The 25,963-nt window shown below is 31.6% G+C and overlaps 3 protein-coding genes across 7 annotated transcripts in view; all 3 read left to right on the forward strand.

Annotated features, from left to right (window-relative positions):
* LOC145319029 (uncharacterized) overlaps positions 1-11,775 on the forward strand; it is a 12,963-nt gene extending 1,188 nt beyond the window's left edge. The window contains exons 3-16 of one of the 2 annotated variants that reach the window (XR_013879659.1): positions 159-279; positions 664-890; positions 1,650-1,764; positions 3,715-4,037; positions 4,301-4,489; positions 5,389-5,455; positions 5,851-5,908; positions 6,398-6,512; positions 6,771-6,866; positions 7,014-7,056; positions 7,260-7,337; positions 8,864-8,960; positions 10,768-11,020; positions 11,209-11,775. Coding sequence is in view for 1 of the 2 variants with exons in the window: in XM_080160850.1 (XP_080016976.1) it covers positions 159-279; positions 664-890; positions 1,650-1,764; positions 3,715-4,037; positions 4,301-4,489; positions 5,389-5,455; positions 5,851-5,908; positions 6,398-6,512; positions 6,771-6,866; positions 7,014-7,056; positions 7,260-7,337; positions 8,864-8,960; positions 10,768-10,884 (1,646 nt within the window). In the remaining variant the exon portion in view is untranslated. Of the gene's footprint in view, positions 1-158; positions 280-663; positions 891-1,649; positions 1,765-3,714; positions 4,038-4,300; positions 4,490-5,388; positions 5,456-5,850; positions 5,909-6,397; positions 6,513-6,770; positions 6,867-7,013; positions 7,057-7,259; positions 7,338-8,863; positions 8,961-10,767 lie in introns of both variants that reach the window. The other variant, XM_080160850.1, reaches the window with a different exon arrangement.
* Positions 11,776-11,777: 2 nt separating this feature from the next.
* On the forward strand, positions 11,778-23,733 carry LOC145319028 (uncharacterized). Its single transcript, XM_080160849.1, has 15 exons — positions 11,778-11,964; positions 12,303-12,827; positions 13,268-13,394; positions 13,787-14,016; positions 15,525-15,648; positions 16,141-16,447; positions 16,831-17,020; positions 17,290-17,356; positions 20,867-20,930; positions 21,391-21,512; positions 21,788-21,875; positions 21,983-22,025; positions 22,429-22,507; positions 23,197-23,293; positions 23,444-23,733. Exons 2-15 carry the CDS (start codon positions 12,308-12,310, stop codon positions 23,603-23,605), a joined length of 2,220 nt encoding a protein of 739 aa, XP_080016975.1. The 5' UTR covers positions 11,778-11,964; positions 12,303-12,307; the 3' UTR covers positions 23,606-23,733.
* LOC145319024 (uncharacterized) overlaps positions 23,697-25,963 on the forward strand; it is a 32,220-nt gene continuing 29,953 nt past the window's right edge. For 3 of the 4 annotated variants that reach the window (XM_080160843.1, XM_080160842.1, XM_080160841.1), the window contains exons 1-3: positions 23,713-24,361; positions 24,646-24,675; positions 25,251-25,383. In XM_080160843.1, the coding sequence (XP_080016969.1) occupies positions 23,755-24,361; positions 24,646-24,675; positions 25,251-25,383 (770 nt within the window). In that variant the 5' untranslated portion in view covers positions 23,713-23,754. Of the gene's footprint in view, positions 24,362-24,645; positions 24,676-25,250; positions 25,384-25,963 lie in introns of all 4 variants that reach the window. The other variant, XM_080160844.1, reaches the window with a different exon arrangement.

Raw genomic sequence — 25,963 nt, forward strand, 5'->3', positions numbered from 1 at the left:
TTGCAAAGCCAAAAAAATTTAACTTTCCATATGGAATTGAATTCTTTAAAGTAAGCTTTACATTTTTATCTCCTTTATATTCTTAAGATCACTACAATAATTCCCTTTGTCTCTATTCTAAAAAAATACCATTAATGAAAGTACTACTTTTTTGCTAGGTAGAGGTCTGGAAGAAACTTGCCGGGTGTGTGGTGAGCCTGCTTCTGAAAATAAAAATTATGGCGCCATCAGCTGTTTCTCTTGTAAAGCTTTCTTTAGAAGAGGCCAGCCACAAGTCAGGTGGATGTTTTTTTTGAGGGGGGGGGGGGGTAGGTAGGGTGGTTATCAGTCGTTATTAAGCATTGATTTTATTCACAAGATTAATTTTTTCCCCTGCTGCAATAAAATATTTAAACCCCCCCCCCCCCACCTTGGTATTTAAAATTAAAATTCCCACCATTCAAAGGGATTTTGTAGATTGTAGATGAGAGGACAAGTAGCTGATGTTTTACTTTTTAGTACACTTAATTCTTAATTCCAAAATAAAAAATTCTAGAAATGTCCTATTATTATTTGTATGACCTCAAAAAGAAAGGTTTTTCCAGTCTTGCTGTATTTTTATCACAATGAAAAGGCATAAGTTTATTTTAAAACTAATCTTGTTTTTATTTTTTTTATTTTTAGTTGTATTTTAAACAACGATGAGTGCATCATAACAAAAGAAACCAGAGTAAAATGTAAATCCTGCCGCTACAAGAAATGTTTAGATATTGGTATGATGCCAGAAAAAGTAAAGGTTCGCAGAGCTATACCTGAAAAGGAGAACGATTTTGATGATGATAATTCAGAGGAGGAAACGAAGAAGGTTAGAAAGCGAAAGAAAAGGGTTCCTGGTCAAAAAAGAGTCACAGGTATAATCATATAGTCCCTTTCTTCGTATTTTCACAGTAGCTTTTCTCCTGTCTTCCCTTGCGGGCCAATCACCTAACTTAATATAACCTAAACTAACCTAAAATAACCTATCAAAAGTCTTAAGTGGCGTTGCCACGAAAGGGCCAAACCCACATTTTTTAGTGCAAGGAAATAAACCCTCTAATGTAACCATGTGATATTTTTCAAGATATAATTGAAGTGCAACTTTTATGCCCCACAAATGAATAACATAGCATTCAATTTGTTCAGAGAGTTTAACAATTTTTATGCCGTACAGTATAAACACCAGGGATCTAAACAGATAAGACAATGGCTGATAAATTGGTGTCATGTACATCCCTAATGATGATACATAAAATTACCCCTTCTGTAGATTTTAATAAAAGTCCCAAAAGTTGTTGCGTCAACGAATAAGAAAACTATCATAAAACTTTGGGGACTAGTGTAATATACAGTCCATTGTGCTCTCCCTTAATCCAATTGGATTCCATGCCATTTTAAATTATGTTTATTATAGCAGATGATTTGTTCAACGATTTCTATGCCGGACTCGCATGTATAAAGTATACATACACACACATGTACATACACAATACACAAATATATTGTAGTATATGTTTATTAAATACATCATAAGTCTATCTAGGCGGAAGTATATTATATCCTAATACTAATGATTATTGATTTTTTCTGTGAAATATTGTTAGCTTTTTATTTATGTCTTAATTTCCTTTAAGAATTGAATGATGAGTGTCGAGTATGTGGTGCCCCTGCCCCCACCCATCTTAACTATGGTGCCATTGCCTGCTTCTCTTGCAGGGCTTTCTTCAGAAGAGGCCGTCCTAAAAACAGGTGAATACGACTCAAGAAGATATAATATATAAAAGTAGCTTGATGTCTGTCCGTCTGTCTGTCATTCTGTCTGTCTGTCTGTCTGTCCGTCTGTCTGTCTGTCTGTCTGTCTGTCTGTCTGTCCGTCTGTCCGTCTAAAGCTTAAGATCTCAGTAACCGCTGAACCGATTGGGCTCTACTCTTCAGGGAAAATACCTACTGGTCCTGTGATGGTTTTAAGCTATTTTCCTGGGGGGTGGGACATCCCCAATCCCCCAAAAAACTAAAAAAAAAAAACACCTAAATTTTTTTTTTATTCCTAAAAATATTATGTTAAAAAAAAATACCTTGGATTAATTTAAAATTTTGTGAGAATATTGAGTTGTAGATTAATAATACCCTTGTTTGCATCTCATGGAGGGCATTCTGTAGAAGGAACAGCTGGTTAATTGCACACGAGTTAATTATAGTGGTATAAGAATAGAACAATGGATGAGATATTAAAATGAAAGATAATCTGCATTTGAAGAAAAAAAATGCATATTTTGATTTATAAGTTGATTTTTTTTTTCATTTTTACCTGTACAGAGACCACCTGGAGGTCTGCAGCTCCGTAATCTGGAGGTCTATCCAAAAAATCTTAAAACTTCGTGAAATTCATCATATAAGAATGATTTTATCTTTCATAACCAATCCTCTCAGTCCAAAGAGTCCCCCTTGGATTTTATTTTTAAATTTAAAAAAATACCTAGGGTGAGGCGGGGCATTACCGGTAATTTTTTCGGTTTTTTAAAAAAAAAAAGTGGATTAATATTAATATTTTTAAATGGGACCAAGACCATTAGAAAGCTTACGGAAAGGACTATCAGGTCCTAATAGGACGTTATCCTAGGACTTTTAGAAGTTTGTCATAATTGGACTCAAAGAAATTACCGATAAATGCCTATGGTGGGGCATTGTGGTTATAGGGATTATCCACAAAAATTTTCATAAAGATCGGACTATTCCTTCTATGTCAAAAATCTATTTTTTTAAAAGACGAGAAATTTTGATTTTTTTTCCACAAAATTTTCTTAAAAAATAAAATTTAAATTTTTTTACATAAAAAACCTGTTCTATTCACTTTTTGACCTAATTCTTAAAAAGCCCATATTGAATTTTAGATTTTACCAAAGAAAACCTGAAAATTGATCTTAAAAATCGAATTTGAATTTTTTTTCGACATTACCGAAAAATACCCCAATCGAACTCTTCATTTAAGCTCTCAACAGATTTGGAAAGAGCGGGCAATTCTTAGTTCAAAAGGTTATTACGGATCAGTTCTAGGTCTTAACAATTTTTGTGTAGGTCGAATAACACCTAGGTGAAAAAATTTTTGAAAAAAAAAATTTTTCGTCCGACTTTGAGATCCAAAAAGTACCCTTAAAATTCATCTCACAAAAATTTCACAAATTTGGTTTTATGTTTTTTTTTCTGTCAGTCGATTAGAATATGGAGAAAAATGTCATTTTCTGAAGGTGGGTAAAAAATTACCGGTAATGCCCCTTACCGGTTAATGCCCCGCTTGACCCTAACAGACTTTTTTTTTATTGTTTTATGGTTAACTAAGATAAAATGATCTTCCAGTATTGGCTATAATACTTACTCATTCAACCTCCCCCTCTATATCAAAATGGTCAAGGTGCACATCCTTCTTGAAAAACACTTGAGTAAAAATAATAATAACATATTATTTAAATATATGTATAATTACTTGGATCTTACACCAGATTTTCATGTTCTATACTAAAGTTAGCTCTGTATTAGGCTCAAAAAAAGATCTTCCCCATCCCCCTCCTTTACCCCATTCTCTTTCCTGCTACGGGATAAACTGCCCGACCAATAAATGCGTGGGGAAATTGCAACCTAAATTGACGACAATTTTTCTCCTGTTATATCATCCACATATATTTAACATTTATTATTATTTAGGTGTATTAACAGCTCTAACAAGTGTAAGATAACCGCAACAACGAAAGCCGGCTGTCCCTCCTGTAGATACAACAAATGCCTTGTAATTGGAATGGAACCAGGTATGGTCAATACCAAGAATCCAGAGAAAAATCAAGCAGATGTGACAATTCTAAATGATTATCCCATGGATGATATTGAAAACAATCCTTACAATGTGAACAATGCCTATAATTCTGATGATGATAACAACGAGGGAAACGATGCCAAGCCCATGGAGAAACCAGAGGAGCCTTCTATACAGGCGAAGGCAGAAACTTTTGTTGAATATATGAAAACCCAAAAGGGAGGCACTCTTCAGTGTTATACACATCTTTTTGACATTTAAATAAAACTATACAATATATGTCGCATATTTTTAAGTTTTCATGATTTAATTTTATTATGATGTAATCATTCACCATTTTCTAATTTGAAGTTTCTATAATCTTTGACATATTGTTTCTGACTCATCTGATTTGGCGGCTTTATTAATCTTATTTTTGTGCAGAAATTATTGCACATCCAAAACAATTTCTCCAAAAACACTGAAGAGCCTTAAAACTTTAGAAAAATGACAGTTTTATACTGCAAGACGTTGTGAATGCCCTTCAGAATGAAAACTATCATTATTTCTCTAATGTGAAAGAAAAAGATGGAGATATATTGAAACAATGTAGCATTTGTAAAGATAGCAAAAGATTTCTATCTGAACCAAATCATGTTAAAAATCACTTTAATTTTTACCCTTGCAAAGGTGAGTTGTTATATTTTATTTCTATTGATGAATTTAAAAAATTAGATTATAGTTAATATAAAAAATATCCCTAGGTAGAATAACTTAAATTAATAGCCAATAACACCTTTTCATCGAAAAATCTTTGTCTAAATCAGAGAAGCTCTAACTTTATGGATATCTAGTTTTTAAAATCATCAAATAGATGCACAATTCTTAACAGAATAACGATTAAAATAAAAGTATAAGAATACACGCCAGGCTACAATTGAATCAAGACAAAAGTAAGTGCCGAGCTCTAGGACCTATGTATGGTGAAATTAAACATAAAACCATGATGACTCCAGGTAAAATCAAAATATTTCAGCGGGATCTTTTTGAGAAAATTAGATTTGAAAATTTCAAGTTCAATTTTCACCCCCTAGGAGTTGCCGCATAATCATGACAAGAAAAGCAAAGATTATCTATTAAAAATTTTGAACAACTTTGCTTTTATGAAGTCTTTCATAAAACCTCTCTATATATGATTTATTTAAGGTTGAATTTTCGTGACCTTAGCAAAGTAATTGATAAAAATGGCAATTAATTAACTCCCTTCCGGAGTGGTTTTATGAAGAACTTTATAAAGCAAAGTTGTTCAAAATTTTAAATAAATAATATTTGCTTTTCTTGTCATGATTATGCGACAACTCCTAGGGGGTGAAAATTGAACTTGAAATTTTCAAATATAATTTTCTCAAAAAGATCCCGCTGAAATATTTTGATTTTAACTAGAATCATTATGGTTTTATGTCTAATTTCTGCATACATAGGTCCCAGAGCTCGGCACTTACTTTTGTCTTGATTTAATTGTAGCCTGGCGTGAATAAGGATTGATATTTCAGATAGGTAGGTATTTTGCTAATACTCCTATTTTATAGTTTGTGGACAATGGCTATTACAATTTCTACAGCCAAGTCATAAAGAGCAAAACCATTGGAGACGCTGCAGGATTGTTTACCATTATTATATATTATACTATTAGTTAACACTTATCCCATGCAGATAAACACATTCTTTAGAACTCTAATTTGTGCACTTAGAGAGGAGCTTCCATGAAGCAGTGGGTCAAGTCAGAATGTGCTTTAACGTGGAGCTCAAATAATGCCAAGAAATTACTTTTGTACAATGGTAGGTAGTTTTTCTTGCATAGTATTAAAATGATAAGGATTATTTTCCTTGAGTAGAACATTTTTGCTTTGTCATAAGTCCATAATAATCATCACTGAATAAATGATCTATATTTTCATTAATTTAATATAAAAAAAAGTATCATATTTAAACAAACTTTTAGGTACATTAAGCTAAATAAACTTGAATTTATTGGTAACAAAATTGTTTGACAGAGACTGTAGTCATCCTGTTAAAAATCTTGAAAATCACACTTGTTCTCACAGAGTGGTAAGTCCTTCATTTATTTCTGTGTTGTGTATTCGGTTTATCCTATTTAAGCTTTTTGTACTAATATTATTCCAACCGATTACCGTTTTCCATCAAAATGCCTAGACTTTTTTGGGATAGCGTAGGTTTTATTGGGTAAATGATAGCCCCGCAGGGTCATGGTCCCGTAGAAATTGTTCTTAAAGAAAGACTACCTATATTAGTTCAATTTATTTCAAAGTAAGATGGGTGGTTTCTGTGTTTGCTAGGCTCTTTGAGAGAAAGCACTAACTTAGAAATAAAGTTTAGTGTTATGATAGTTATTTCTCGCATAGATTATAAAAAGTTTTCCGCGGATATAAAATGTACAATTATAAGATTAGAACCAGTTTTTATATTCGTAGAAAACTGGATTTAATACGATCCTGGACATAATTTTTTCGTATGGATGAGAACCAACGGTTATTAATCAGTTTCGAATAAATACTAGAAAAGTTTTTATTGAAATAGATTGCCTCTGGATTAAAATGTGAGATATGTGGAGAATCTTTCCTGAAGCCTGCTAAACTCAACCTTCACAAACTGACCAAGCACAGCAACAAAAATTTTATTTGTGATATTTGCGGAAGGAATATAAATGCATTTATTTAAAATTAGCAGATACGCCCCTAGAGGCTTCTAGGGGGGGGGGGAAGTCGAACGTCAACTTTTAATTTTAGTTTTAAAACTACTTTGGGGGGGGGGGGGGGGGTAGAAGTGGAGATTTTTCCAGGGAATGTGAAGGTACTCTCACCCATTTAGTAATAACTTTCCCTGGACCTATAAGAAGCTTCAATATAGTCAAGCACCATATCCGGAAGATTTTTAAATGCATTTATTGGGTGAAGGACGGATTTCGAGCATGTTATGGCTTACAGAAGACATATGAAAGGCCATACAGATCAAACATTTACATGTCATGTTTGTAAAGCTCAATTCAAGGAAAAATAACATTTTAACTGACAGGTTTTCTTTACGAGTAAATGCCCACAGTAAATTATCTTTAGAATCTGAACATAAAACTATTTATTTTTGCAAGTTTCTAAATCTTTTTTCCTGTTGTCAGACTGATATGTTATTTTTAATTAGAAAAAATCTGAGCTGAAAAATCACAAAAAGAATGAACATTTAGGAAATTATTATTTGTTGCTTAGATCTTTAAATTATAGATATAGATGTAAAACTTGGCAATCGCCTCTATTCATTTTTTGTATTGACTGAAAATTAATTTGCTCCAAAAAAAAAGACCGACTGTAGTCGGCTAAAGATATTAAGCTCTGTTTAAATATAAATTTTTGTTTAATATCCAACAAATAGTCCTTGATTGATTTACAGATGTAATTGGACAATTTTGTGATATTTGTGGAATAGTGGTACCTTCATTGAAAACGCACAACAAGTTCAAACACATGTAAGTTATTTTAATATTTTTTAACTCACTTTTTAAAAGTGAAGCTTTTCTATAATTAGGGTCGGCCCGTACGTCCGTCCGTCCGTACGTCTGAGACAGATAGCTTTTTTCGTTAATTTAGGCATGTTAGAATTGTCCTATCGATTTTAAACTTTGCATGGTGATTCCTGTAGTAGTTAGGTATGATTTAGAAAGCGTAGCAACTCTATAATCATTACCAGAATGTCCGTAAGTCCATTTTAAACATGATTTTTTACTTTTTTAACAAAAATTTTTTTAATTTGATCTAATTATCCGAATGTCCTGATTTTTGGTATACTGATTCATGGGACAACAAAGTACAATATTATAAGCAAAGCAACTCTATAATCAAGTCCTAAAAATGTAAGTATGTCCATAAACATTATCCTGTATCAAGAAGTTTTTCAACAAATTTACTCACAATTTTGCTTTGACTCTTATTCATTTATATTCTGATTATTCAGTTCTGACACTATACAAGTGTTAATGTCCGTGTGTCCTATCGTTTCAGAGCTTCGCTTTTATGGATGTTGTCATCCTTGTTCCATTGTATTTTCATCTGCCAGTACGTCATTTAGAAAATTTCACAGATACTAATCTTTGCTCGTCAAACTAACTTTGTACGTCCCTACGTTCACAATGCTTTGTAAAAATTGAATTTTTAAGGGGGGAAATGTGATTTAATACCTGCTATATGATATTGTATATTGAAGTTTTTTTGTGAGGATTCTCTTTTAATATTGTCTCAGATACTTATGAATGCTGAAATTTAATACAAATCATTTTAATAATGTTCTTTAAAGGGTTATGTATAAAGTGCATTTATTGAGTTTGATTGCAAGCATAAGTTACAAGAATACCATCTAACATTTTAAAGGGGGGAGGCGAAAGTGACACTTTTTGAAACCAAAACTAAAAGTAAACAAAGGAACTCAACTAAAAAAAAGAGTTACAGGTCTGAAATTTTGCGTGGCCATTGCTTTATAGGGGTAAAATATGGAACTGTGAAGAAACGGCGGCGCAACCGCCAAAAATCGCCGTTTCCCTCCGAATTTTTTTTGCCTTTTCTCGGCGGGTTTCGGCGGTTGCGACGCCGTTTCTTCACAGTTCCATATTGTACCCCTAAAAAGCAACTGCCATGCAAAATGTCAGACCTGTAACTCTTTTTTTAGTTGAGTTCCTTTGACTTTTAGTTTTGGTTTCAAAAAGTGTCACTTTCGCCCCCTCCCTTTGTATTACAATAAATAGCAATCAATTATGCACCACTAAAATTGACATTATGCTGTTTATGTAAAACAGAACAGCCATATAAGTTGCATATATCCAAAAAATATGATTTTCAGTCCCTGATATTTTAAAAACTACCTGGTAGAAAATTGAAATTCTTTCAAATATATGTCCTATAGATGTAGCTTGTACTATTGAACAGAAAAAAAACATGCAGTTCACTTAATTCAAGTTTAAATGTATTTCATGCAACTACCCATTTTTATCTTTGATTTTAGGCCTGTTAACTGTGAAATTTGCGGGAAGCAATTTGGAGATAAATATTTGTTGACTAAACATATTCAAGGAACGCATGAGAAAAGCTTGATAGTACAGGTAAGAATGACAGGCTAGGGGGTTATTTTTTCCACATTTTGGCCATAACTATCCTTATACAACAGGGTGTCTTCAGTATGTACATAAGGATCTTGGTAACCGTTGTACCGATAACTATTATTACTTATAACAATTTTGGGGAGGGTACCACAACCCTATCAATAGAAGTCAGCCCTAGAAAAAAAATAAGTTGAGTTCTTACTATAAAATATATAACTGCCCATTGCTATTACAACTGACTTACAATATTGAATTGAAATTATATTCTTTTATACTAAAAATAGTAAAATAGCTTAAACCCATCCCGCACCCATATGAAGCTTCCCTAAAACAGAGAATTCAATTTGTTCGGAGGTTTGAGATCTTAACCGACAAACAAAAAGGCTTACTACTCTATGTTTATACTAGCGGCTACGCCCCTAGTGGCCTCCAGCGAAAATTTTTTTGATTAGCTTTAAGATCAGCTGTTTACCAAAAATACTTTCTCGGCCGCTATAAGAGGTTAGTTATGTTATATTTTGTTTTTTCTTGCGATTTCTCGTGGGTGATACCCTCACCCAAAAGGGGTATAAACCTTCCCAGGACTAGGGTTGGGCCGGATATCCGGCCAACGTCGGATATCCGGCAAATATCCGGTTATCCGGCCAAATTACCGGATATCCGGCCGGATAACTGGCCAAATTACTACACATTAAAGTATCAAAAAAGGATATAGCCCCTTTCGTGGCAACGTACATAAAGGGGCGATTTGTTGTATTTTTAAAATTGCTTTTAATAGGTTATTTTAAATGATCTCTTCTTAGCAAATAAATCTAATTAACTATTTCTACCCTCAATCTGTAATATCAACCCCTAACGGTTGAAGGATGGGCGGGGAGCTGGCGTTTAATGTCTGCCCCCCCCCCCCTCTGTTTTTTTCTATCCCATTATCTGTGTATAAAAGGTAGAGGGCTATAACTGAGTGACTTTTGAAATATGGGTATGACACATAACATTCATATGACACATAACTGAGAGTTGAAATTTTTTTAATACCTCTTTCCTGTCACAGGATGCCAGCAAATCTGGTAAGGTCATTCAGGTAAAAAGTAAAAATATTTTTTTTACTTAAACAAAGCATTTCATGTTATCTAATACTAAAATATCCTATAGTCGTACATCCTCATATGTAATATAGGTGTTAAAATCGATTTCAGGTTCCAGGTATAATCCTGCAAGTCCTGAACCTCCAGGTCTCCAGAAATCTTTAAATGGTTCATGTGAACGCAAATTTTTACTTGAAGATTTTAAATTTTAAACTTAGGCTTTTTTATATATCTTCATGACATATTACAATTTCATAAAAATCCGTTGCAATTTACCTGCCAACTGTCGGTTTGCGGCTGGCAGCTGCCAAGTACTGCTGCTACCGCCAAAATTTAGGTTTTGAGATTTCTAATATAAAATTTACTTAAAGATAAACATATTCAGAAAAAAATGTTCTTCTAGCTTCAATAAAAAGAAAATTACAGCCATTTAAGATTTAAAAAAACAGATATTTTTGTTGTAGAATATAAAATATTATATTGCCGGATATCCGGCCGGATAGTTTCAATATCCGGTATCCGACCCAACCCTACCCAGGACCTATGAGAAGCTACCCCTGCAAAGGAGAGTCATTTTGGTTCAGCGGTTAACGAGATCCTTTGGTTGAGACAAATAGACATCCTGTTACTTTTTTATATGGATAATAGGATTTTTGATTTAATGGAAAGGTATATCTAAAATAACCACCTTTTAACTTATTTACTTTTACTGTTGTTTTCAGTGTGACGTATGCAACAAAGAATTCAGCTGTAAATCATCACTAGCAAAGCACTTGAAAAGAGTTCACAAAATGAATATCACTCAAAAAGAAATTCCTTTGAAAGTTGAAAAATTTTGATTTAATGTTTACAAAATGTATGAAGCTCAAATGTTTATAATTGATTAACTAAAAGTATAATCCTTTAAAAGTAATTTGTTATAAAATGTTGTTAAAATAATTTAAATGTTCTCTGCGGTTTCCCTCAAAGTTCATTGTCGGGCACACAAAACCCCTTTCTTGTTTCTAAATAAATTTAAAATAAATTGGGTGAGAGTAGTTTATCGCGTTTATTTTTAGGGTTAAGGTTAGGTTATGTTTACTGTTTAGTACAGGATAGCCCTGCACAGGATAGGCATAAAGAATCAAAAAAGGAAGGAGGAAATCCATACTCGGTGGGAGCAGACCAGGAATTTACGTATATTTTCATTCAAAACATTAAAAAAATACTATCAATATTACTTTTGTTATTGTGTGACGTATGCTAAGCAAAGCCATAATTTATTTCTACTAAGATGTGATTAATTTTGTAGGTATCTAGTTTCAATTAAAAATGTAAATATAAAAATATTTATTTTTTATTTTTAGAGACCGCCTGTAATAAACTGTAAATTTTTAACTATTTTTGTACAAATTATCAATTGCCAGAGTAGTAGGGTGTATTAGACTGTAAATTAAATTAGTACCCAAAGGTTTACACCTTGGCCTAAAAACTTTGGGTAATTTTTAATCTTCAGAAGGGTAAATTTTGTACATTGTCGCATCCTTTGAGATCAATGTTAATTGAAAAGCATGTCTTTTGTAAAATAAGGGAAATGTGTAACATAAAGTTTTAGCTTTACAAACCATGTCCAAATAAATTTGCTCCCCCCCATCCCTTACTCAAATCAGTATTAATAAATTTATGTATTTTAGATAATTAAAAACTGTTCTTGATTATTAGTTCATCTTTACATTTAGTGTAATTACAGATTATTTAGAAAATGATTTGCAGATTCAAAAATGAAATCCATGTCATATTTTCATATCCATTCAAATTAAAGTTTGTGAAAATGAATGAGCTGAAACATATTTGAGTTGTAGAATCCAAAGAAGATTTAATATGCAAACAATAGTCCTCATACCTTGGTATTCCTTGTAGCTTGCTTGTACCGTGTCAAAGTAAGGTTTTTTCGTGGGTGTATAATTATTTTCTTCATGGGATCCCCGGCTAGGAAAAATAAAGTGAAAGGGAAATGAAAACATCAGCTGATACTGTTAACCAGAAACATTTTAAAAATCAGACCAAAAACACTAATATTATGGGGAAATATTTGAAAACTCAGTAAAAAGCTACTTTTGTCCTCTCATCTATTTTTTTTTTTTGGAAATGTTAGGTAATACATTTTTTGTCTTGGTAAGTAAAGTTTGAAAATTATGTGTTTATTGTTAATACACTTGGAGCTGAAAGTCAAGTATATTTGTTTGCTTTGATTTTTAAATTTCTGAAATTTTCTTAGTTAAAATGGATTCCCAGATGAATGAGCTTCTTGACCTAGTTGAAAATACAGAATCTAATATGGATGCTCTTTGTTTACTAGCCACAAATATATCTGTGCCAAAACAGATTATAGCTAATCTCAAATATACAAAACAAAGCTTGTTAGAATGTAAGCAATCTTTGTTGGAATATGCAAACAAAAATGATGATTTTGTGCGCAATTTTGATAAGCCTAGTGAAACAAAACATAAATTAGACAATTCTTACGATGATAAACAAATCAAAGATGAGCTTGAAAGTTTACATGAAGTAAAACCTTGTGTTTCTAATAACCTTATTGCTGGCGATTTGGTGGGAAAGCCAGATGAACGAATCCTTACATCTGAAAATAAAAATGTTTTAATAAATGAAGAAGATACATCAAATTGTTCACCAAAAGAAGAAATCGTAGACATTGATGATGTAGATTTGGAATACATTAATGATACAAATGAAAATGTTAGCTCTGATGGTGATTTAGAAGATGATAAGATTAAATATTCAGGTAATAAACAATAAACATAGAACCTTTATATAAAATTTTTTTTTTGAGAATGACCATTTTAAGTACTTAAGTAAAGTTAATTTTTAAGTTTTGAGTAATTATGAATGTAGACATTGTAGCTTCTCATAGGTCCTGTGAAGGTTTATAACTATTTTGGGTAAAGGTACCACCACCCTCCCAAGAGAAATCACTCCTAAAAATAAATACCAAAAAATAAGTGCCGCTAGTCGGCGCCACTGAATGTCTTACTGGACTTCCTTTCGTACAAGGTTGCCGAAACTTTTTTTTAAAAAGTGTTTGGGTCGACCGCCCACTCCACCTCAAGGGCCCCTAGAGACCTCTAGTGGCGTAGCCGCTAGTATACATACATACAAAATGCTTTGTGTTAATGCTTCAAATGTCTCTTGTACACATAGATTAACAATTACAAATATTTATAGGAAGGAGGGTGAAATTGAGAGAACAGTGCAAAGTTTGTATGAGCCCTGCTGCGGATCATATTCATTATGGGGCCATCTGTTGCTTCTCATGTAGAGCATTTTTTAGAAGAGGTCCTCCCAAAATAAGGTTAGTGTTTTTTCTTCGGGCTTTGTATTTAAGTCTTTTTACAAGTGTATTTAATTGTATTAAGATATTACTGTTTGACTTGCTATGAAAAAATGTAGCTAATTATGTACTGTGTACCATGTTTGCATAGTAAGCATTCCTTTCATACACAATATAATAGGCATTTGATCTCCGCTTGTTCTTCTACTGTTTGTTCCTTGTTAGAGTCAGAATATTCTTGGCATAGAGCTTTTATTTGTTTTAAATGCTGAACTACGACAACTAGATTTAGTGAACCTATGACAAATTATCTTTTTTTATGTTTTATTAGGTAATATCTTTTTTTATTTGTTGTTATAGTTTTATCTAACTCTCCTCACTTTTTATATATAAGTTTTTTTTTATTATTTTAGCTGTATTTTTGACACAAATGATTGTGAAATAACACAAGAAACCAGAATTCAATGTAAAAGCTGCCGGTACCGCAAATGTATTGAAATTGGAATGCTACCGGAAATGGTGGATAAAAATAAAGTTCATGATGATACCAAGCAAACAAATGATAATGAGGAAGCAATTGAAGAAAAAAAATCTGTCAGAAAATCTAGAGCTAAGTCAAAACTTTGCACAACCAAAACAAAAGGTATTTTAAAAGCAACTTTTATTTCAAATATAATCACTGTAAGACCTTATGACTTAACAAATCACCTGTATTTCTAAAATATTGACTAAAGACAATATAACTTTCAAAATCACCTGTATTTCTAAAAATAAATAGATAGCAACCCCTCCCCATACTAAATTGATGTACTTATTGCGGGTTTGATAATACTACAAACACTTACCTTCTAAAATTATTTAAAAATAACAAAGGGGTAGTTGCATGAAATGCATTTAAACTAAATTAAAGGGATAGTTTCACGAAGTGCATTTTAAAAAAAATAGTGAACTGTAAGTTTTTTCTATTTTAAATAACGTAGTAGTGCATAATATAAAGTTATTGATTAAAATTAAAAGATTCTACCAGGGATTTTCCTTAAAAAATGAGTTTTTCATTTTTATTTTCAACTTCGTTGCGTGTTATATATGGCAAAAACTTTTTTCTCATAAATACAACTTTAGATAGCATTTACTAGTTAATAGAACTTCAAACTTTTTATACAACAAAATACACATAACAACAAAGAATGACCAATAAAATATTCAGTATGGTACTTAGAGTAGTGATCTTTTTATATGTCTTAGTCTTAGTCTTTATATATTAGGCATTGGATAGATATGATTGTGATAAAGAATTTTAACATTGACCTGACCAAACTTTTTTTATTTGACATTATCTAAAAGAGTTAGTGATTTGCAACATAAATTACATGAGAATGGTCTTTTTATATATATATATATGTTGAATGGTTAGTTGGTATAATGATAATGTATATATTGTAAGTAAACCGGTCGGTTTTCTTTTTTTTTTAAGAAGAATCTATAGAAATCCTGTCCTATTATGAACCGGACGTTATTTTTTATGTTTTTTAAGTAACTTGTCCCAAGGGGAACCCCTGTTCAATATTTTTATAACTCTTGCGAAATATGTGGAAAAAGATTCTCTGATATTGGTGTTATGGCTATACATATTTGAAAAAAAATAGACCATTCTCATGTAATTTATGTGGCAAATCACTTTAACTTTTTTCGATATTGTTAAATAAAAAAAGTTTGGTCTGGTCAATGTTAAAAATTCTTAAACATATAATCATATCTATCCAATGCCTAATATATTCTACTAAGACATATAAAAGTTCACTACTCTAAGTACCTTAACTCTTTAAATACACTTTATAGAACTATCCCTTTAGTGAACTGTATTATTTTTTTCCAGTTCATTGGTTTAAACTACATTTATAGGGCATATATTAGGAAGAATTTCTATTTTATTTTTCTACCATGTAATATTAAAAATATCAAGACTTGAAAATCGTATTCTTGTGAAATATACAATTTATATAGCTGGCTTATTTTCACAAAAACAGCATGCCGGCTAATTTTGTAATGTCTAATTGTTTGTAATTTGTAGTAATACAAAATTTTATGTTTGATGGTATACTTGTAACTTATGCTTGAAATAATTTTTCTGAAATGCACTTCTTTTTGCAGGAGAATCCCAAATGATTGATGAGTGTAAGGTTTGTGGTGGGCCAGCCCCTCCCCACAAACACTATGGTGCCATAACTTGCTTCTCTTGTAGAGCTTTCTTCAGGAGAGGTCGCCCTAAAATAAGGTTGGTCTTTATTTACTATAATTAAGCAGGTATCAAATAATATAAGACACTGTCTGATAAATTGATGTACATCCCATTCCCCAATGATGAATCATAAAATGTAGATTGAAACTAGTGGTTAACACGTGAATACTCAACTTAATGAATCAACCAATCAAAAGTCTCCAAAGTTGTTTGGCCAACAAATAAGAAAACGCTATTATGAAAATTTGGGAACTAGTGTAATAGGCAGCCCAATGTCCGCTCTCTCAATGATATTTCAGACCTTTAAATTTAGTTGATTCATTGCAAAAACTTAAAAAATTACGTAAATAGTAAAATTCTGAAATATTAGCAAAGTTATAAGGTAGTTAATATATCAAATTGATTCAAAAGCCTCCTACATTAGGTAGTAGATCATGTATAAATATTTTGTGATTAATAAATTGAACAAAAAATCATTTATAAGTATTAGTAACTTCGGTAGATATTAGATTATAATTTTGATTTTAGGTGTATTAAAAATTCCAACTGCAAGATAACTAGACGAACAAAAGCTGGATGTCCTTATTGTAGATATAACAAATGTATCCAGGTTGGCATGATACCTCAAAGAATCAAATCCATCAAGAACAGTGATAACACAGAAAGTGAAGATATAGAAGTAATCAACAACATTCAATATATTGAAAATGATGAACTACATAGTCTAGAAATGTATGATAAGTTAGAGGATGATTCAAAACAAATAGACGAGCCTGATCCTCCTTCAATTCAAACAATTGCTGAAAAGTTTGTTGATTATATGAAAACAGTTAAGGTATGTGTTGCATGTTTTTATGTCCTTTTATACAATTAAAAAGGGATATTTCGAAGAAAAGTACTTTATTCAAAACAAACATAATTTATATTGAAAATTTGTACAAATAAAAAAAACATTGAATTAAAAAAGTAAAATTTTCAACCAACCAGTTTTCAAATTATGATAATCTTAAAAAAACTTAATCTTATGATTATTTGAATAATCTTTGTTTATTATGAATACTAATATTACACAGTAGCATTGTAATTTTTGCTTTCAATCTGGTATCTCATATTGTAACTAGAACTATCACAATTTAATTAATTTTTATCAGTTTTTTTTTTGATTATTTACTTACTTAAGATGAAACTTAAGATTTACATTAAAATTTTTTATTTCAGAAGAAGGACAATTTCCACATTAAAGAAGTATTATCTGCACTAGAAAGAGAAAATTATGATTACTTTACAAATGGGAAGGAGAGAGATGGGGAATGGTTGCAGCAATGTAGTATTTGTACAGATTGTAAGATACCAACCCCAGTTTTACCTCATCATATGAAAAATCATTTTAGTCAAATTTCATGTAAAAGTAAGTTTTTATTATTGTTTAAGGTAATTAAACATTTTAGGCATGTTAGAAAAATTATATTAATTTCACAATATTTAAACTTTGAAAATTATTATCAGAAAGTCTGTAATTTTGAACATTTAGATTTTTTTGCCATTTTAACATACCTTTAAGTGTTCCTTTAAATGTAAGATAATATTTTTTAAGTATCAATTAATTGGGAGTAAGGTAATTTGTTATTACCTTATAACATATTGGGCTTAATTTAATTTATTGGGTGTATTTTTTAGTGTGTGGACTTTGGCTGTTACAATTTCTATCACCTCATCATAACAAAACTAAACACTATAAACGATGCAGGATAGTTTAGAAATTTAAAAAAAAATATTTAAAAGAAACATCATATATTATAATATGGCGTTCGAAATACAAAATATAAATGTTTTCTCATTAGGTAAACAAATGAAAAGATTAATCTTATTAGGAATTTTGTCATATTCCATATTCCAACTAGCGACATTCAAAGCGTAGGGAAGGGATAAAAAATAGCCTTTTTGAAGCTTCCTTAAGATAGAGAACTCAATCAGTCCAGAAGTTATCGAAATCTTAAGCTTCTGACAACAAAATCTTAATACATTAAAGTATAGGATATATGCTTTAAATCACAATAACTTCAAAACAAGGGGGGGGGAAGTTTTGACACTTTCGCTTACTCCGTGATTATTGGGCTAGGTATTAAAGTTAGACTATAGGTTATTTGGGATAAAAGTTTACTTTTGGTTAGTACTTCACGGATTTTTAATCATTTTTTGGATAACCCCACCCCCTAGCCCCCCGGGGCTCAAAATCCCCCTAAAAATTAACCTAACCTTAATTTTCTCAGGAACCATTTGACCAAAAGAGATGATTTCTTAAACTTAAGCTTTTATGCTTATAAACTAACTTCTGATTTAGAAGTCACCCCCCTGCCACCAACCCCTAGCCCTCCGGGGCTCAAAAAACCCTAAAAATGAACCTAACCTTAATTTTCTCAGGAACCATTTGACCAACAGAGATGATTTCTTAAACTTAAGCTTTTATGCTTATAAACTAACTTCTAGTTTAGAAGTCAGCCCCCTGCCACCAACCCCTAGCCCTCCGGGGCTCAAAAAAACTCTGAAAATGAACCTAACCTTAATTTTCTCAGCAACCATTTGACCAACAGAGATGATTTCTTAAACTTAAGCTTTTATGCTTAAAAATTAACTTCTAGTTTAGAAGTCACCCCCCTGCCGCCAACCCCTAGCCCTCCGGGGCTCAAAAAAACTCTAGAAATGAACCTAACCTTAATTTTCTCAGGAACCATTTGACCAACAGGGATGATTTCTTAAACTTAAGCTTTTATGCTTATAAACTAACTTCTAGTTTAGAAGTCACCCCCCTGCCGCCAACCCCTAGCCCTCCGGGGCTCAAAAAAACCTAAAAATGAACCTAACCTTAATTTTCTCAGGAACCATTTGACCAACAGAGATGATTTCTTAAACTTATGCTTTTATGCTTATAAATTGAGTTTAAGTTAAGAAGTCACCCCCTTGCCGCCAACCCCTAGCCCCCCGGGGCTCAAAAAAACCCTAAAAATGAACCTAACCTTAATTTTCTCAGGAACTATTTGTCCAATAGAGATGGTTTCTTAAACTTAAGCTTTTATGCTTATGAACTAAGTTTAAGTTTAGAAATAGCCCCCCTGCCGCCAACCCATGCCCCCCGGGGCTCAAAAAAAAACAAAAATGAACCTAACTTTAATTAAAATTTCTTATTTGAAGAGTTAGAGGTACACTTATTAAACCAAATATGCTTCTTTTTGGATGTTATTGACATATCTGCTGAACAAAAATATAATCGGCCTCCAGGTTCAGGTGAATATCTAAAATGGTTAGTTTGGAATTTAGAGGAAAGGTATTTAAATAGAATAAGGTTTAAGTAAATAATATAGTCAAATTTATTGTTTACGGCTTCAATATGTGTTCCCGACAGGCTCCAGGATCCTGCTCAACAGGTAAAAATCCTTATGTGTAATGTTTGAATTAAGATTAAAGGTTACTAAATAGAAATAAAAAATATGTACAACAAGAAACTTAATCAAGGTATAAAAAATCTAAAGTTATCCTATATGATAGCTACTTATTTCCAGTGAGCAATATGAAAAAATATGGAAAAATGAATTAAAGAGTAGATGCTCAATGGAGTCTTTAGATGTCATGACATTATTGATAGATCGACAGACCAATAAAAGGTATTTTATGCTTATTGGTATAGGAAATTTTAACTAAAAAAGTAATGTACAGTCAGACAGACAAATAGTGGGCATTTAGAATTATTAAGTAATCTAAAAATTTCTTAAAATTGTACCAACCTGGATGGAGAATCTGTAGCTTTGGATGACATCTGGATAAGATCAACCCCTCTGAATTAAATTCTTAAAATGACTCCACTTTCATCTAGACTTTATAATCTGAATCATATCAAAAACGCTTGCCCCATTTTGAGTATCTGTAATATTACATCTGAGACAGAATTATACTTTAAAAAGCATACCTAAATATTATAAAATAGACATTTTAGGTCTGTCTAGAAGGCTCCTAGAGGACACCTTGAGCCTGCTTGGAGCACAACTTTCTCTAAATTGAAAAAATACAATTTGTTTAATTTTCCCTATCCAGCAGTCGCCTGGAGGTCACCTAGACCCTGCCTAGAACACATATCTTTAAATAAGAACTTTTAATTTTTACCTGTCTCCAGAGTGGACCTGGAGGCCTGCAGCACCTGAACCTGGAGGCCAATTCTAATTTTTTTAGGAGATATGTCAATAACATCCAAAAATATGCATATTTGGTTTAATAAGTTTACCTCTAATTCTTCAAAAAAGAAATTTTAATTTTTACCTGTCTCCAGAGTGGACCTGGAGGCCTGCAGCACCTGAACCTGGAGGCCGATTCTAATTTTTTCAGGAGATATGTCAATAACATCCAAAAAGATGCATATTTGGTCTAATAAGTGTACCTCTAACTCTACAAATAAGAAATTTAAATTAAGGTTAGGTTCATTTTTAGGGTTTTTTTGAGCCCCGGAGGGCTAGGGGTTGGTGGCAGGGGGGTGACTTCTAAATCAGAAGTTAGTTTAAAAACATAAAAGCTTAAGTTTAAAACATCATCTCTGTTGGTCAAATGGTTCCTGAGAAAATTAAGGTTAGGTTCATTTTTAGGGTTTTTTTGAGCCCTGGAGGGCTAGGGGTTGGCGGCAGGGGGGTGACTTCTAAACTAGAAGTTAGTTTATAAGCATAAAAGCTTAAGTTTAAGAAATCATCTCTGTTGGTCAAATGGTTCCTGAGAAAATTAAGGTTAGGTTCATTTTTAGGGTTTTTTGAGCCCCGGAGGGCTAGGGGTTGGTGGCAGGGGGGTGACTTCTAAATCAGAAGTTAGTTTATAAGCATAAAAGCTTAAGTTTAAGAAATCATCACATTTGGTCAAATGGTTCCTGAGAAAATTAAGGTTAGGTTCATTTTTAGGGGGATTTTGAGCCCCGGGGGGCTAGGGGGTGGGGTTATCCAAAAAATGATTAAAAATCCGTGAAGTACTAACCAAAAGTAAACTTTTATCCCAAATAACCTATAGTCTAACTTTAATACCTAGCCCAATAATCACGGAGTAAGCGAAAGTGTCAAAACTTCCCCCCCCCTTATTTTGTCAATTTCTTTTTCTCTTTACTGTTAATCTGGATGAAACTTTATTTACTTAAATGTTTAAAAACTGTTTTTAATTACTGAAGTCAAAAAATACCTGTTCATTAGATGTTTGAAAATGATTGAGAAAAATACTAAACTAAATATTACAGAGATTGTAAGAAACCCATGAAACATGTAGAAAATCACAAAAGAAATTGTTCTCACAGAGTGGTAATCAAAATTCTTAACTTATTACCTAATAGTTTACTATTAATTAAGAGGTCAAGCAAATCTTGGCACTCTTACTTAAACTTTTGCAATGTGCAGTTATACTTTATGGATAATTGCACTCTATATAAATCGCAGTTTAAATGACTTCCTACATTCTTTTCATGTATTTATGTATATAACATATAGAATAAGATATCTTACAAATGGTCGATTATTATTGTGCAAGGTTGCCTCTAGTTCGAACCCCGGCCTTTGGTTAGCCATAATAGAATCTTAATCTGTTTAGAGAGGGGGGGGGGGGGGGGTGTTAAGGTGGGTGTTATATATGACAGTGTTAAAATCCTACCTCAACTCCTTATTTATTATATTCTAGTCTAAAATGATTTTAACTTTTTTTGTCAGTTATTAAACAATGCCAAACTAACCACATTTTAAAAATAAGAATTTTGAACCCAATTAGATTTCTTCTGGATTAAAATGTGAAAAATGTGGCAAATGTTTCAGCAAGCCTATCCAACTTACTAAACACATGAAAGCCAAACACGCAGAAAAAACTACAGCGATTATTTGTGATATTTGTGGCAGGAATGGAATTGCAGCTAACTAATTTTTTTCAATGAAATTAATAATTTCACATTATATGAAACAAGAACATATTTTCGCAATTTAAAAAAAATGATGTGAAAAGGTGAAAAATTATTGATTTATTATGCCTGCTTGAAATCCCTTCAAGTTGCCTTTTCTTCCAGTTTTGAGGGGAAATTAATTGATTTCAAAAGTTTTGTTTTTAGTCTTTGTATGATATTTGGTATGTGGTTTGGTTTCTAAAAAAATAAAAAGCAATTCTTAATGATTTCCAGGTATTTTAAATCTGACTATTGTTTAAGAAATCATAAGAAAATTCATACCGGTGATTATGACTGCAGAATATGCTCTACAAAATTTCAGGAATGGCAAATAAAAAGTATGATAATAGAATATGCTTTCTTGTTGTATTTTCTGTTTGGGAATTTACTGTTCTTTTCATTTTTCTTTATTTGCTTCATGTTTCACAGAATTCAACAGAACTTAGAAGTCACAATATTAAGCAACACACAGGAAAAGTTTTTAAAATTTTAACAAAAACCCTTTAAATGTTTAAGCTTATTTCAACTTATTTTTTTGACAAACTTTTGTTTGTTAAAGTTACTTAAACACTATTGAGATTGATCATTGAGAAACTAACCAGGGAGAGAGGGGATATTTGGCTGTTTATTGCAATACATAACATTACCTTATTCGTTTACTGAACAACTTTTATTGATTCGTTGGTTTATTGATTTGAGTGTCACAATGTTTCATCCACTAATTTAAATTACTGTAGGGGTAATTTTGTGTATCATCATCAGTTGTGTACATCAATTTATCGGCCATTGTGTTATCCATTTAGATCTCTGCAAACTAACAGACATACTTAGTAGGTATTATAAATTATTTGTAAAAAAAAACTTTCTTTACTCAGATGATCATGGTCAATTTTGTGAAGAATGTGGAAAAAATTTCTTCTACTTGTCTGAACATATCCGGCTCAGGCACAGGTAAATTCATTAAGAAGATCTTTTCCTGTATCGCTTCGAAATCAATTATTATCCGGTGGATTAGAACTGGTTCTCAGCCATACTGAAAAATTATGTCTAGCATTGTATTATAATATCCAGTTTACTGAGAATATAGAATTGTAGAATCATAAGATTAAAACCAGTTTTTAGCCCTTTCATTTGGCATCTCGGAGCTAAAAAACTGGTTTTAATCTTAAAATTGTACATTTCTTATCCGCCGACAGCTGTTTATATACGATGCGAGAAATAACTATCTTCAATAATGCACAATTTAGAGCAAGTCTCAGTTTAATATTAAAAACCCAAGTGTTTTATAAGTTAAACAAAATCACGACAAGATATTATCAAATGCTATAAAAGTCAGAAGTATATTAATAAAAATGTTACTTTATTGAAATTACATTCATCTTTTGTAACTATATGACGTATATCACAAAAGTTTTTTTTTGTTGTATCTAAGGAATTATATCTTTTACATTCTTCAATTTTTTCACAAAACAATAAGAAATAAATAAAGCAACATCATTTGTGATAAGTGTTCTTTTGACCACAGAAAACTAAAAACAGTAAAATAACATTATTTTACACAAACCTAATAATCTAGATCCATGTCAGTATATTATTTATAAAAATGCGTTCTAACCTGATAAAGTTTATCATTACTTTAGGCCCATGGATTGTAAATACTGTGGACAAAATTATTCCTCAAAAGGTGGACTAAGTGTGCATATTAAAAGAGTTCATGAGAAAAGCACTGTAGTTTGGGTGAGTAATAATTTTTATTCAGTACAAACCTTTGTATTTCAATTTTTTTTATGTTTCTTTAAATTATATTTATAATTTTATTTTTAATTATTCTATTTTGAGAGTAAAACAACTTTGTTAAATTTATAATGAAATATTTTATTATTTTAGTGCAAGATATGCAACAAACAGTTTAGTACAGTCAAGGTTCTGCCTAAACATATGAAGAATGTTCATAAAATTATAATAACACAGAAAGAACTTTCACAGATGAATCTCAGCAACCAAGATGAACAAAATTTAAATGAACATCCTCAAGTTTTGCCGACTTAATTTTCATTTTTTTAATAGCTTATCTAATTTTATAGAAATAGTAATTATTTTGAAGATTTAACCATTCCTTGGAATTTTTAAAGTTTTTGGATTTTGAACCGTAAAAATTTAATTAAATTCTTTCAGAATTTTAGATATTATTCTTAACAATGACCACACAAATGGGAGTGCTTTTGGACCTAGTTGATGCTGTTCAAACTAACATGGAAACTATTTGTACTCTAGCAATAAATATTCAAGTTCCTAAAGAAATAATTATGAATTTAAGTGTTGCTAAATTAACCATAATTGAAAGTAAAATATATCTTTCTAAACATTTAGCTGACAGGTTTACTATGATTGAATCTACAAGCATGGACAATAGTGCTGACAAAGATTCTAATATCAGCTTACAACAAATCCCTGAGTTGCCAATTGACCCTGATGACATTAAAAATGAAGACTTTATTCTTGATTCTAAAGAAGACTCCAAAGCTGACATAACCAATGATTTAGAACCATCAATGCTGCTAGAAGAATCGTCTATTAATGATTTGTTACAATCCTCAGAAGTATTTTGCGAGTATGAATTTGAGAATAATCCTCAAGCAGCAAGTGTCTCAGCACCAGATGAAAGAGATAATATGATTATGGAGGTAATGGAAGATGAAAATGAAACTAATCATGATGATCCTGATTATAATGATGATGACATGGATGATATTAAGTCTGAGAATTCTTCAGAGGATGAAATGTCAGATGCTTCTGAAAATTCAGGTAAAAATAGGATTAATGGTATCTTTATCCTTTTTTTTCACTTTCATATGGTACAGCAATTTCAATAAAAATGATGTTAAGTCAGTTATCACCAGACGAGATGTGAAACAACTTAAGTTTGTTATCATTCTATAATTATAGAATCAATATTGTAAAGCTTAATATTCCTTTTAAATATTTTTTTAAAGTTGTCAATACAACAATGAGCATTTAAATGATAAATATCTTAGTGTTTTTTTATTCTTTATGTTTCTAACACCTTACCTATAGATAATTTTTTATAGATTCAAAAAAGACGGGTGAGAAGAATGAAAGTAAGTTGATTTTTAAAATAAAATTACATTATTATAACGTAAATAAAATCCAAGAACATTTATACAGAATTATGTTTAAGAGTTGACAAAATTTTTGTTTATTCATCTAGAAAATATGTATTCTTTTCTTCATTGGGGGATCACATCTTTCTGATGATGTATGCAGTGGTGTTGAGGGACAAAAATGTTTCTATAAAATATTAGAGAACGCATTTTTGCTGTATTACTAACTCTTTAGTAGAAACTATAAGCCTTATCTAACTATTTAAGATCACCACTCTATTCTGAAAGTGTTGACGTTCTTATTAATATTTCAATTTTCAATGTTTTTTTTGTGGTTTCACTCAAATTACCTAGTCAAGCACAAAATCCCCCCCTTAATTTTCAAATAAAGATATTAAGGGGGTTAGTTTTTATATTTTACCTTTCGCTAGCTTAGGAGGTCATATTGGGTACAGGGTAGAACAATAGGTTAAGGGCCTTCCGCAGGGTTTGACATAAGGAAAAAATATTACCTCTTCTTATTTTAAATTTATTTAAAAAATAATGGAGGATAGGGTTTCTGTTCTTTATAGGCACTTTGTTTATAGATACAGAATCATGTCGAGTCTGTAACAGTCCTGCCTTCGGAAATTATGTCAATGGAGTATATTCCTGCCGCTCATGTCAAGATTTTTTTAGAAGACATTTAGGTCCACCTAAAAACAGGTTTGTTTTCTAGTCAGAGTTGTGAGTAACATGATTAAACCAATATTACATAACTGTAGCTTAAAACGAGAAATTCAACAAAAAAATGACAGGGGTTATAGTTGAAAGGGAAATTCTTATTTCTGAAAGGATAACCTGAGGTGAATTCTTAAAAAAAAACTTTTGCCTCACTAAAATCAGATTACCTCACTAAAATTTTAGTGAGGCAAAATAATCCCCTCCAAATTTATTAGTGAGCCTCACTGATTTTAGTGCGGCAAATTTTTTTAAAGAATTCACCTCTGGTCTCAAATGATTGTCTGATTCACAAAAAAAATTAAAGATATTGGTTGTTGGGGTAATAAATAATTCATGTTAAAAGTTTTATTCTATTATCTAGTTACAACCCCCCTCCCCCTTTTATATTCTGGTGTGGAAATCTATAGAGAACCAGAGGTTATGCTACTTTTAATAGTACACAAATAACAAAGAACAAAATGGGTTTGAAACCGATTAATATCCGCTGGATTAGAACCGGTGATCAGCCATACTTAAAATACATGTATAGCATCGTATTACAGACAATTTTCCACGAATATTT

Source organism: Acartia tonsa, chromosome 5, assembly GCF_053477335.1.
Source record: "Acartia tonsa isolate MP-2025a chromosome 5, ASM5347733v1, whole genome shotgun sequence".
Taxonomy (NCBI): Eukaryota; Metazoa; Arthropoda; class Copepoda; order Calanoida; family Acartiidae; genus Acartia; species Acartia tonsa.